Source organism: Diabrotica virgifera, chromosome 4 (assembly GCF_917563875.1).
Source record: "Diabrotica virgifera virgifera chromosome 4, PGI_DIABVI_V3a".
Lineage (NCBI taxonomy): Eukaryota > Metazoa > Arthropoda > Insecta > Coleoptera > Chrysomelidae > Diabrotica > Diabrotica virgifera.
Genome location: NC_065446.1, coordinates 116,965,134 through 116,977,105, shown reverse-complemented (window position 1 = coordinate 116,977,105; position 11,972 = coordinate 116,965,134). Strand labels below are relative to the sequence as shown.

Sequence of the window (11,972 nt, the reverse complement as noted above, 5' to 3'; positions counted from 1 at the left end):
TGCTGATTTATTTATTTTTGTTAGGGCGTCGTTTCGTTTTTTCTTTTGTCTTCCGTATAAATCGTTTATGAAGGGAAGTAATTCGTCTTTGTGTCTTTGATTATAAGTATCGTATATTGGAAGGTCGAAATCAAAATTAATTTCTTCTGCATAGGGGCCATAAAGTATAGAAAAAGGTGAATAATTTGTTGCTGAATGGATGGATTGATTGTAAATTAAAATGGCATGAGTGAAAGTATCATCGAGTGAGTAATTTGGGTTTTGCGCTTTAAGAGTGCGAAGTTTTTCTAATATTTATGACAAAGATTTAGAATTTTTTGCTTTTCTTCTTCGTTTAAATGTTGGGTGCGAATTTTATTTGGGTCAAAGTTCGACGGTAGGTTAGAATGCAAATCGTAATCATTGATGGGTTCTACTTGTATAGGATCAATTTGAATCGGTTCATCTAACGAAACGTTATTTAAAAATCCGTTTGTTACCGAATGAATTGACTCAGGTATTACTAAATTATTTAATTTCGTTTCAGGTAGTAATATTTCTCCGTTTAAAATACTTACTGGGATCTTATTAAATAGAGTTTGAAATGGTATACTTATTCTAAATAAATTAAATGTTAAATTTTTTGATTTATAATTTAATATCGCTTGAAATTTTTCTAAATCGTGATTTCCTAATAATATGTCAAAATCATGGCTCCAATCTGCAATACGTGCATCGATGAAGTCATTAATTTTAATTTCCTTAAGTAAATTTGTTTTTATGTTTAACAAGTGTTTAGTTGTCTGTTTCATGGAAGTTAAAGTGAAATCTTTTTTATAAACATGTTGTGGATTAAAATATTTTGCGGCATTGGGCGTAATAATTGTATCCGATCCTCCAGTGTCGATTAATACTTTAAGTCGACTTTTTGGTAGGATGAAAAATGGAAGTTTTGGATAACTTCGTAGATTATTTAATACTACAGAGGAGGGGGGTGTTCGTCTAAGGAGAGGTCGTGAAAATTTTGCTCGACGTATTTTGAAGGTTCATCAGACACTGAATTGTCTGTAAATTCTTCGTCTACATTATTATGTTGTGTATGCGGCTCGTTATAATAATCTGTTTCTACATTAAAATTTTGTGTTGAAATTGTCATAGGTCTCGTTTCCGTATTTATAGATTGCACACCACTCATAGGCGTAGGGGTATTAACTTGTTGGTGTCTTAGCATAGGGCTTCTATAAGGGGTTCTATTATTAGCGAAATTATTCCTATAATTATTAGAATTATTCGAAGTAAAAGCAGGTCTTGAATTATTCTGAGTGAAGACGGGTCTTGAATTGTTTTGATTAAAGACAGGTCTTACATTATGAAAATTTGGATTTTGTGGAATAAATTGATTTCTTTGGTTACTAAAATTAGAAATATTTTGTGCATAAGGTCTAAATTGATTATTACTAAAATTATTTGGGGCTCTAGCGTTAAAATTTGATTTGAACGCGGTTGGAAAAGAATTATTTGTTTTTGGTTTTTCCGTTTTTTGTTGGGATTTTAAGAAATTCATATAAGATACTTGATTTTTATGATTGTCTAAAGCTATACATTTTTGTAGGGCCTCGTCTAACGAATCTAACTGAAAGTGCGACAGGTGTTCGCAGTAAGGATTGTTAAGACCAGTACAAAAGGTTTTTAGTGCTAATTTTCTAAAGTAAGGGGTTTTAAAATTTAAATTTTCTGGAGTATTATGTAGCGATATATGCTGTAATAAATCGTTTAAATTATCTATGATTCTATGGTGATAGTCGTCATAACTTTCAGAAGCTTTTTGTACCGTTGTTGTTAATTGGGTAACAAGGATCTCTTCAGATCTCCTGTCGCCGTATTTCGTAAGTAAAGCTGGACGTACATCTGTCCAGTTAGTTTTATTGGAGTAATTTAGATAATCTCGTGGTTCACCTTTAATACGTGATAAAATGTGAGCGTTAATAATAAATTCTTGCGGTGCAGTAGTATTCTGTTGTTGCAAAAATATTAATAGATTATCTACGGATTTAATAAAAGTAGAAAGATTTTGTCCAGCAGTAAATTCTGGAAGCGTAGCACAGAGGCTAGAAATGTCGGCATTGGTAATGGGCATTGTTCTTTCAGATCTACTAATAGGACTTCTGTCGCGAAAATTATTTGAAGGTGGCTGAGAGAGAATTGCGTTAATTTCTTCGACCGTATCAAAATATGTGCTCATAAGTGATAAGGAAAATGTAAAAAAGGAAAGACTTACAGTATGATGATCGCAGTTGATAACATCTGTTGTTCTTCTCTAACAGGTGGATACTCTGCTAAACAATTGAGATTGACCAGGAATTGCGGAAGATTCTGTGCAGACTATCCTGTTCGCAGCGCCAATGATGTTTTCTTGATCACAAAGCACTTTTTAAAAAATTACTTTTATTTATTAATACAAAATAAAACTTTTACAACAAAATATTAACTTTGATACAATGAAAAGTAAATGATGACTAAAACATGAATGCCTGTTTACTAACTAAAATGTATTTTTATAAGTTTACATTATCTTAATGACCGTGGTCCAAGTCCTCTTGATAAAGGGTTCAGTAGCGTGGTTATGGTAATATCTCTATATATAAGTTATTTCTTAACTCACCTGTTATCACAGCATTATTTCCTTTCATTATGTTGACCTTTTTATCTTTGAATACAATTTGAAGACCTGCTTCTTCCATTTTCTTCACAGACATTACATTATATAAAAGTTGATTACATACCCATACATTTTTCATCTCAATTTGGTTACCATTTACTGCTTGTAGATTCAAATCACCTTGTTTTGTTGCCTCCAATGATTGACCCTTCTTTGCTACATTTATGTTATACATTACTTCCTGGATATTACCTAAAAACCTTTCAACATCCTTTGTAACTAAATGATTTGTAGCACCACTGTCTATTATGAAACTTATTTCACCAGATTCTGAGTTACTAATTAAGGTGGTTTCATCTGCAGTCAAAAATGTTACCTTCTCATCGGTTTCTGCTGGGAATGCCCTATTTCCATTCTTATTTTTCCAACACTGATAGCGCTTGTGACCAATTTTTCCACACAAGTGACATTTGAATTGAAATTTTTGATTATTTCTTTCATTACCATTACTCGTTCCAGCTTTATTCTTCCATTTATTCCATGGCTGTTTCTTTGCTACAAATGCAACATCAGGATTTGTTTCAGGATCAGTTTTATTGTGCCTTGCCTCTTCCATTAGTAGCTTGTTTTTAACAAAGTCTAATGTAACTTTAGTTTCATCTTGACAAAACATAATATCAATTGCTGTAGTAACTGCTTGATATGATTCAGGCATTGCCGATAGTAACTGTGATACAACTTCACTATCTTGTATTTGACCTCCTGCACTTTTAAGTTCCCACACGGTTTGACTGAATTCTGTTAAAAATATATTTAAAGACCCTGTTGTGTATTTCAATGACCTTAGTTTCTGCTGCAGTTGAACCTGTGTCGAAATCCCCTTCTTTCGGTAAGTATTTTCCAGTGTACCAATAATCTGTTTTGCTGAGGTATTTGACTTGATCATTTCCAGTACATTGTCATGCAAACATTGCACAATTAGATTCCGGGCTTTGACATCGTTTTTCTTGTATAGTTCTCGAGCGGCATCATCTGCTGTGGCTGCGGGTTCATCTTGGGATAGTACAGCTAAGACACCAGCTTGTTCCAATAACAATTTCACTCTAAATAACCAGTTGGAGAAATTATTTCCATCAAAGGGTTTGATGTTAACAAAATGTGCTTCCGCCATTTTTGTCGTTGACTTCCTTACCACGTTTCGTGAACACTTTTGATTTCTAATTTACCACTATAGCGTCTTAAATTTCCACAACTTCTGGGCCCATAACCTCTAGGAATGCGTGATGGAAATAGTCTGCTTATAGATGGAAATAGTTAATCAAATAATACGATGACAAAATAAACGTTTTTATTTTAAGATAAATTCCTGGTTACATTGCAAAGTTCTTGTTGACATTGACACTTGTCACTTGTGTCACTCACAGGTGTTGCCAACACATAAAAGTCTACAATAGAGAATTGTAATACCAACAGTACGTTCTTAGTATATAAATAGAAGGTTTATAGCACTTCCTTGGAATATTCTAAAAAGTACCTTCTTGGTATAAACTAAAAAGATGTGCGGTAGTATGTTCTAAGTATACACATAGAGGTTTATAGCACGTCCTTGGAATGTTCTAAAAAGAACATTCTTGGTATATACTGAAAAGAAGTGCGGTAGTACATTCTAAGTATATACATAGAACGTTTAAGTACTGTAATGTAGTATATACTCAGTATCTGCTCTGCACATTCGCAATGGTAATTACGCCCATTCTCAGTATATACTTTTTCTGAAAAGTATGTTCTATGAATCTACTAAGAACATGAAATTGTTATGTGGGAATAGTGTCTATTAAAACTAGAGACAATCTAAAGCGAAAACTATTAAAAAACTACTCTATTGAACTAGACAAAGAATATAAAACTTATCGAAACCACTTAAGTAATCTAATTAAAAAGACAAAAAATGATTTTTATAAAGCTAAAATTAATGAAACAAACGGTGACTATAAAAAAATGTGGTCTATTATAAATGAAATTTCAGGTTGCAAAAGTAAATAAAACAATCAACTTGAAAATATTCCGTTGATTAATACACAAGGAACTCAAATAACTAATAATATTGAGAAATCAAATATGTTTAACAATTATTTTACAAGTATTGGGCAAAAAATGGCTGATAGTATTACAAAAACTACATTACCACCGGGTTTTGAAAGAGACTTAGAATTACAATCATCAATTTTTTTGGAACCTGTAAATATAAATGAAATTATTTTACTAATATCTAATTTAAAAAATAATAGTGCGCCAGGACCAGACGGAATTACTTCGAAATTAGTTAAAAATATTCATGTGCACATTGCTTCTCCATTAGTTCATATCATTAATCTCTGTTATACAACAGGAAAAATCCCAACACAATGGAAAGAATCACTTGTAACACCTGTTTTCAAAGCCGTAATCAAAAACAAGTCGACAATTACCGTCCTATATCAGTCATTAATAGTTTTTCGAAAATTTTTGAACAATCTCTCAAAAAGAGACTAATTACATTCTTTGATAAATATAAAATTATAACCGAAAGGCAATTAGGATTTGTGAAAAAAGCTAACACAGAGAAAGCTATAATCGATCTTGTTGATCAAACAGTACAATGTCTAGAAGAATCAAATAAATGTCTAGCAATTTTTCTAGATCTCGCTAAAGCTTTTGATACTATATCACATGAGATTCTTCTAAACAAATTATATAAAAATGGGGTAAGAGGTATAGCTTTAAATCTTATTAGTAATTATTTATCTCAAAGAACACAAAAAGTTAAAATAGGTAATTGTATTAGCTCAACTAAAGAGATTACTGTTGGGGTACCCCAAGGAACAGTACTAGGTCCGATTCTATTTATATTGTACATTAATAGTATAACCGAAATTCATGGGTTTTCAGGGCGAATTTTATGCTATGCTGATGACACAGTCTTAGTATTTAAAGATTCAACATGGGACCGAGTATGTAAAACAGCTGAATCTGGCATAAGTAAGATACAGTTATGGCTTAACCACAATCTGCTCAGTCTGAATATAAAAAAAACTAAATTTATTACTTTCTCTCCCACTATGTCTGATCAGCCAACTAATATTAGTTTAAAAATTCATAGTTCATATTGCAACAGTGTGCAGGCATGTCCATGTCCCTCTTTAGAAAAAACTAAATCTATTAAATATTTAGGAGTTATAATTGATTAGCATCTGAGATGGCGTGAGCATGTGGCACACGTTGCAAAAACAATTAGATCCTTAATGCCTAAATTTTACTTATTAAGAGACATTCTCTCAAAAAAAACCTTGAGTATCCTATATGACTCTTGGATTGAATCTATAATACGATATTGTATTGTTGTTTGGGGTGGTACATTTAGTAATACCTTACATATTTTACAGACAGCTCAAAATACACTTCTTAAAATAATATTTAAAAAAAGTAAACTTTTTTCCACATCACTTTTATATAAAGAGCTAAAACAAATGAGTGTCCGATCTATTTATATACAGCAATCATTAATTTGGTTATTTTCCAATTCAAGTAAGTTAAAAATAAATCAACATCAAAAGTATACAAGGACAACTCAACAACTTTTGGTTAAAGTACCTACCATTTTTCAGCAAGACAATTACAAAACGATCACTATTTTATTATGGTCCAACTCTATTTAATTTATTGCCAAAAAATATAAAAACAATAATAAATTATAAACAGTTTAAAAGAACCATAAAAAATATGATATTAACTAAAACAATTGAATTCAACATTTTCTAAAAATTAATTTTCTAGCCAAACTGTCTTCTAGTAAATATAGTTGCGCCATGCCGATTAGGTCTTCTCTCCTCTCACTTTCAATTGTATTTTGTCAATCATAGAGTATGTAAATTATACCAGCCACAAGTACTTACTGTTAAAATTGTACAATTGGATTGTACACCTTCAGGGATTAAGGTTACAATACAGGTATTAAGTTGCCTAGTGTGCTTTTTCCCTGAAGTGGGTGCATTATATTAAATATAATATTATTGTTAATTACAATGTACAAAATTCTTTTTTGGAAATAAAATTGAATTGAATTGAATTGAATTGAAACGGTATAAGTAAGTGTCCCGAACTTATGGTTTATTTTTTAACCAAGAGGAGTAAACTAAAAAGACATATTCACACCCAAGAAAGTCACTAAAAAAATCACCAAATATATCTTCTTTTTTGGTTGATCATGTCGGCTCTCAACGGTAATATATTATATTAATACGTCGCTAAAGAGTTCTAAAAACAACTGCTTTTTATATAAAGGCAGACTAAAAATCTAAAAATTAAAGGAATAACGCAGAAAACACAAAAATCGCCGATATAACTTATTTAACCTATGAAATTCCAAAAGTGTCAAAATTTGATAAATGTCATTAGTGTAAAAATTTTATAACAGTGAAGTAGGTAATCTTGCCTGCGGTTGGACCAATTACAAACAAGAATTACAGCGCTGTGAATTTGAAGCACTCCTCTTGGTTTAAAAAAAACCATAGTGAAAATTCAACTTCATTGGAAGTAGAGAAGCATCAACAATAGGGCTTTTCATTCAGTCATTAGTTTTGAGCTTCTGTCATGTGTCACATAATATTAATATATCTACGTCATACGTTATTGATATATACCAATGATACAAACCAAAGACGTATGGCGTAGATATATTAATATTATGTGACACATGACAGAAGCTCGAAACAAATGACAGTCGATGAAAAGCCCTATTGTTAAAAGACGATGCAAAAGCAGCAAGTTTGTTAGCAGGTACGCTATGAAAAACTGTTGCCGAGCTGGTGTTGACATGTACTCACACTAGTGAAACATGGGACACATTATGTGCGCGATTTGTACGTAGCAGTACACAACGGTTAAACATGTTAATTGAAGCCTTTTTTACAGTCCAGCGTGAGAAAAAGAAGATATTAGTACACATGTTGCTAAGTTGCAGAAACTGTTTGTAGATTTGAATGATGAACTGCAGAAGCATGATGAAAATGTTTTATCCGAAAGAATGTTAAATGGTCGGATCTTATCAACTTTGGGTAAAGATTTTAATAATTTCAAAGATTTGTGGGACACACTACCATGAAAAAATCAAACTTTGAATTTATTGATTGAGAAATTGTGTGCCATTGAATTACGTGACCAAAGTACCACAGAATCTTTTGCGTTTGTTTCACGCAATAGCCCGACAGAAAAATACAAACAGAGCCAAAGTACAACTACTACCAAGTCAAAGAAAAATGTACATCGTGCAAAAGAGAAATTTTAATGTCACAAATGCAAGAAATTAGGCCACTGGACGAGAGAGTGTCCATTAAAAAAATCTGCTGAGAATTTAGATGAGAATAAAAGCAATGATACTGTTTTTTTGTCTGTTGTTTTAAGTGCCTCATGTAACAATTGTGTTGAAGCTGGGAAATGGTATTGTGACAGTGGAGCCACAAATCATATCACTACAGATAAGCAATATTTCTCATCTTATACAGAGTTTGCTGAACCTGAAAAAATATCACTTGGTAAGAAATATGTATGTATGTTAGCCCAAGGAAAAGGAACGGTCAAAATTCAAACGCGTCTGAATAGTAAATAGAAAGATGCTGAATTGAAGAATGTTTTTTATCAAGAATGTTTTTTTTTTCATCACGCTCAGATGAGTGGCGTCACTAGTATGAAATATATGCCAAACAATTGTAATTTAAAAATAAAAATCGACCTGTTTTGGGATTTTTTTCCTAAGTCGTCCATTTTAGAGAAAATGAATTCATTGAATAATTTAGCCCCTCTCTGTATAATCTTACTCTACAAGCACTCTTTAGGAACGCCTTGGATGACAGACAAGAGGGAATAGGGCTGGGTAGAGAAATAATTAACAATATCAGATACGTTGCCGATACAGCCGTTCTTGCAGAGAATTTACAAGATCTCCAGATATTAGTAAACCTAGTCAGCGAAGCAAGTTATCGCAGAGGCCTTAAAATTAAGATTTCAAACACAAAGTGGATGGAAAGTTGGGAAGATTAATGTAGATAAAGGTCTGATTTTTTTTAATGGAGAGGAGATAGAACGTGTAAACTATTTTAAAAACCTTGGTAGCTGGTTAAATGTAAGTTGTGACTGGTGAAGAGACAATTACTAGGATCAAAATATTACGTATGGATTTTATGAACTGGAATCCAGTTTTATGTAACAGAAACCTGTCGATACATATTCGCAAGAGTGTCCTGAAATTTTATGTGTGGCCTATCCTATTATATGGTTGTGAGATGGTTTTGAGACATGGATATTAAAAACTACAATGCTTAACAAATTAGAAGCATTCGAATTGTGGTTATATCGACGGATCCTAAAAATATCGTGGGTTTCGCCCACACTTCCAATGAAGATGCTCTTAAAATGATGAATTCAGAACGTCTACTTATAAACATCATCAAGAGGAGAACTACAGAATACTTCGTCCATATAATTAGAGGACCTAAATTTAAATACCATCTACTTCGCCTTTTAATACAAGGAAAAGTGGAGGGAAAGAGATGGATTGGTCGAAAGAAACTTCCATGGCAGCGTAATAGTAGACAATGGTGTGATCCAAAGTAGAAGCATTATTTCGCGGAACAGCCGATAGAGAAATGTTTTAGAAAATTGTAATCATGATGACGGAAACAGCGTCTAAAGAAGTAGATTTCTCTTTATATTAGTTTTTTTCTTGGATTCAATTTTTCCTAAAATTTTTTAAACAGATGTGTTTCTCAGAATCCAATTTACAGAATAAATACCATTAAAAAACTCTTGAAACCCCTTTGAAAAGATTAACAAGAATTGTCTCTTATCGCAGTTATCTCAAATTAATTCTACAACTTTATCTACCTGTTCAAGTGTTATAAATCTTATAGCACTTGGACAGGTAGATAAAGTTGTAGAATTAATTTGAGATAACAGCGAAAAGAGACAATTCTGGTTAATCTTTTCAATAGGATTTCAAGATCAAGAGATTAACCAGAATTGTCTCTTATCGCTGTTATCTCAAATTAATTCTACAACTTTATCTACCTGTTCAAGTGCTATAAATTTTATAGCACTTGAACAGGTAGATAAAATTGTAGAATTAATTTGAGATAACAGCGATAAGAGACAATTCTGGTTAATATTTTCAATGGGATTTCAAGAGATTTTTAATGGTGTTCTGTAAATTGGATTCTGACAAACACATCTTTTAAAAGTTTTAGAAAAAATTGAATTTAAGAAAAAAACTAATATAAAGAGAAATCTACTTCTTTAGATGCTGTTTCCATCATCATGATTACAATTTTCTAAAACCTTTCTCTATCGGCTGTTCCGCGAAATAATTCTTCTACTGTGGATCACACCATTGTCTAGTATTACGCTGCCATGAAAGTTTCTTTCGACCAATCCATCTCTTTCCCTAAACTTTTCCTTCTATTAAAAGGCGTAGTGGATGGTATTTACATTTAGGTCTTCTAATTATATGGACGAAGTATTTCTGTAGCTCTCCTCTTAATGATGTTTATAAGTAGACGTTCTGAATTCATCATTTTTAGAATATCTTCTTTGGAAGTGTGCGAAACCCACGATATTTTTAAGATCCGTCGATATAACCACAATTCGAATGCTTCTAATTTGTTAAGCATTGTAGTTTTTAAAATCCATGTCTCACAAACATTGAGATTTTTATTTTTAAATTACAATAATTGTTTGGCAAATATTTCATACTAGTGACGTCATCAATTTGAGCGTGATGGCGTAATCAATGATTTTTTTAAATGGCAATAGGGGTCGTGTGGCACCTCATCTGAAAGGGTGTTCAATTCTCCATTTAGTAATATAAACATTGATATCATTATTTACACAGGTTGGCCAAAACATAATTTTTTAATTAAATTAATTGACGAAAAAAGAAGAATGTATGCAATTTATTTAACTCAAAATACTTTCTATTGCTGTCACAGAATAGAAAAAAATGTTTATTTGGCAAATAAACATTGCTTATAGCTTAAATTTAATGTTCAAACTACTAAGAGGTAGATGGGAGGCTGTTTGTGATTTAATTTAGGGTGACACTTTGACATAATTTCACTCGCGAAATTAAAACTGTCAAAGTGTCACTCGGAAAAAATTCAATAATTTTAGATTTCTTGTGCAATTACTACTGATTATTTCATTCATAGGAGATTCTGACCAATAGAAAGCTACAGAAATACAAATTAAACTGATAATTTTTGATAATTTCCCATCATCAAGTATATTACGTTAGATGCCCTTCGTTGCTATGAAAAAATATATTCAGTGACAATAATGACAATTAATGTTTTAAAAATTATAAAAGTGATGACTTTCAACCGTCAAATATTTATAATAACTGTGTGTTTAATTGTACTAATTTGTACTTACATAAATAAATTACAATAAAATTTTGGTTTTGAACAGTTTTATTCATGAAATAATCGCAACAAATTGCACTCGATCTCTAAAATTAATATAGAATTTTTGCCCTCGTGACACCTTGACATAGTTTCACTTGCATTCGGCTCGTGAAATTAAAACTGTCAAAGTGTCACTCGGGAAAAATTCAATAATTTTAGAGCTCTTGTGCAATTACTACTGATGATTTCATTCATAGGAGATTCTGACCAATAGAAAGCTACATAAATCTAAATTAAATCTGTAAGGGGTTAGGGGGTTCTCGTGATATATTATGGCCACGCGGGGTGATATGAAGCAATATGCAAATGGCGGGAGGGAAAGGATAAGGGTGAATTGCACTAACTCTACAGTTCACAACACATTTATTCCGTTATTAACAAAACGTGAACAAAGAACAAACAGTACAGGTAGTTATTACAGCAGTACTACATAGAAATATTACAATAATTTAACGTCTCTTTCCACCGTCCCGCTTTGTGTCGGCATCTTGTGTCTTCTCGTTCTGGCGCGCAGTCTCTTCGATTCTGGATCGAATGAATATTCGATTCTTCGAGGTCATCATTTCATAACTCGGCCGGAGTGGCACAAGGCCGGCTCGTTACATCCTCCCCCTTTGGATCGCCGCTACGTCTCGTGTGGCGGTCCAAGATCAGATTGAACTCTTCCTCGTCTCTAAAACGGCGAGGCGGACGTCTTCGACGAGTTGGCCTGGACGAAGGCACGAGTTGGTGCTTGCTAGCACTTTCTAGGGCATCGGAAGATGCCAAAATCGGCAACGGATTAGTATTTTCGTCGCTCGTGGGTTGCACATCACCTATGTGCGATTCAGGTTCAACGGTAT

At 32.6% G+C, this 11,972-nt stretch overlaps 1 protein-coding gene across 1 annotated transcript; it reads right to left on the bottom strand.

The window, feature by feature from the left end:
- Nucleotides 1–958: 958 nt before the first annotated feature.
- LOC126883644 (probable serine/threonine-protein kinase cdc7) lies at nt 959–2,116 on the bottom strand. The gene is made up of 2 exons (XM_050649299.1): nt 1,346–2,116; nt 959–1,297 (listed from the first exon to the last, which is right to left on the bottom strand). The coding sequence occupies exons 1-2, from the start codon at nt 2,114–2,116 to the stop codon at nt 959–961; spliced, it is 1,110 nt and encodes a 369-aa protein (XP_050505256.1).
- Nucleotides 2,117–11,972: the final 9,856 nt, after the last annotated feature.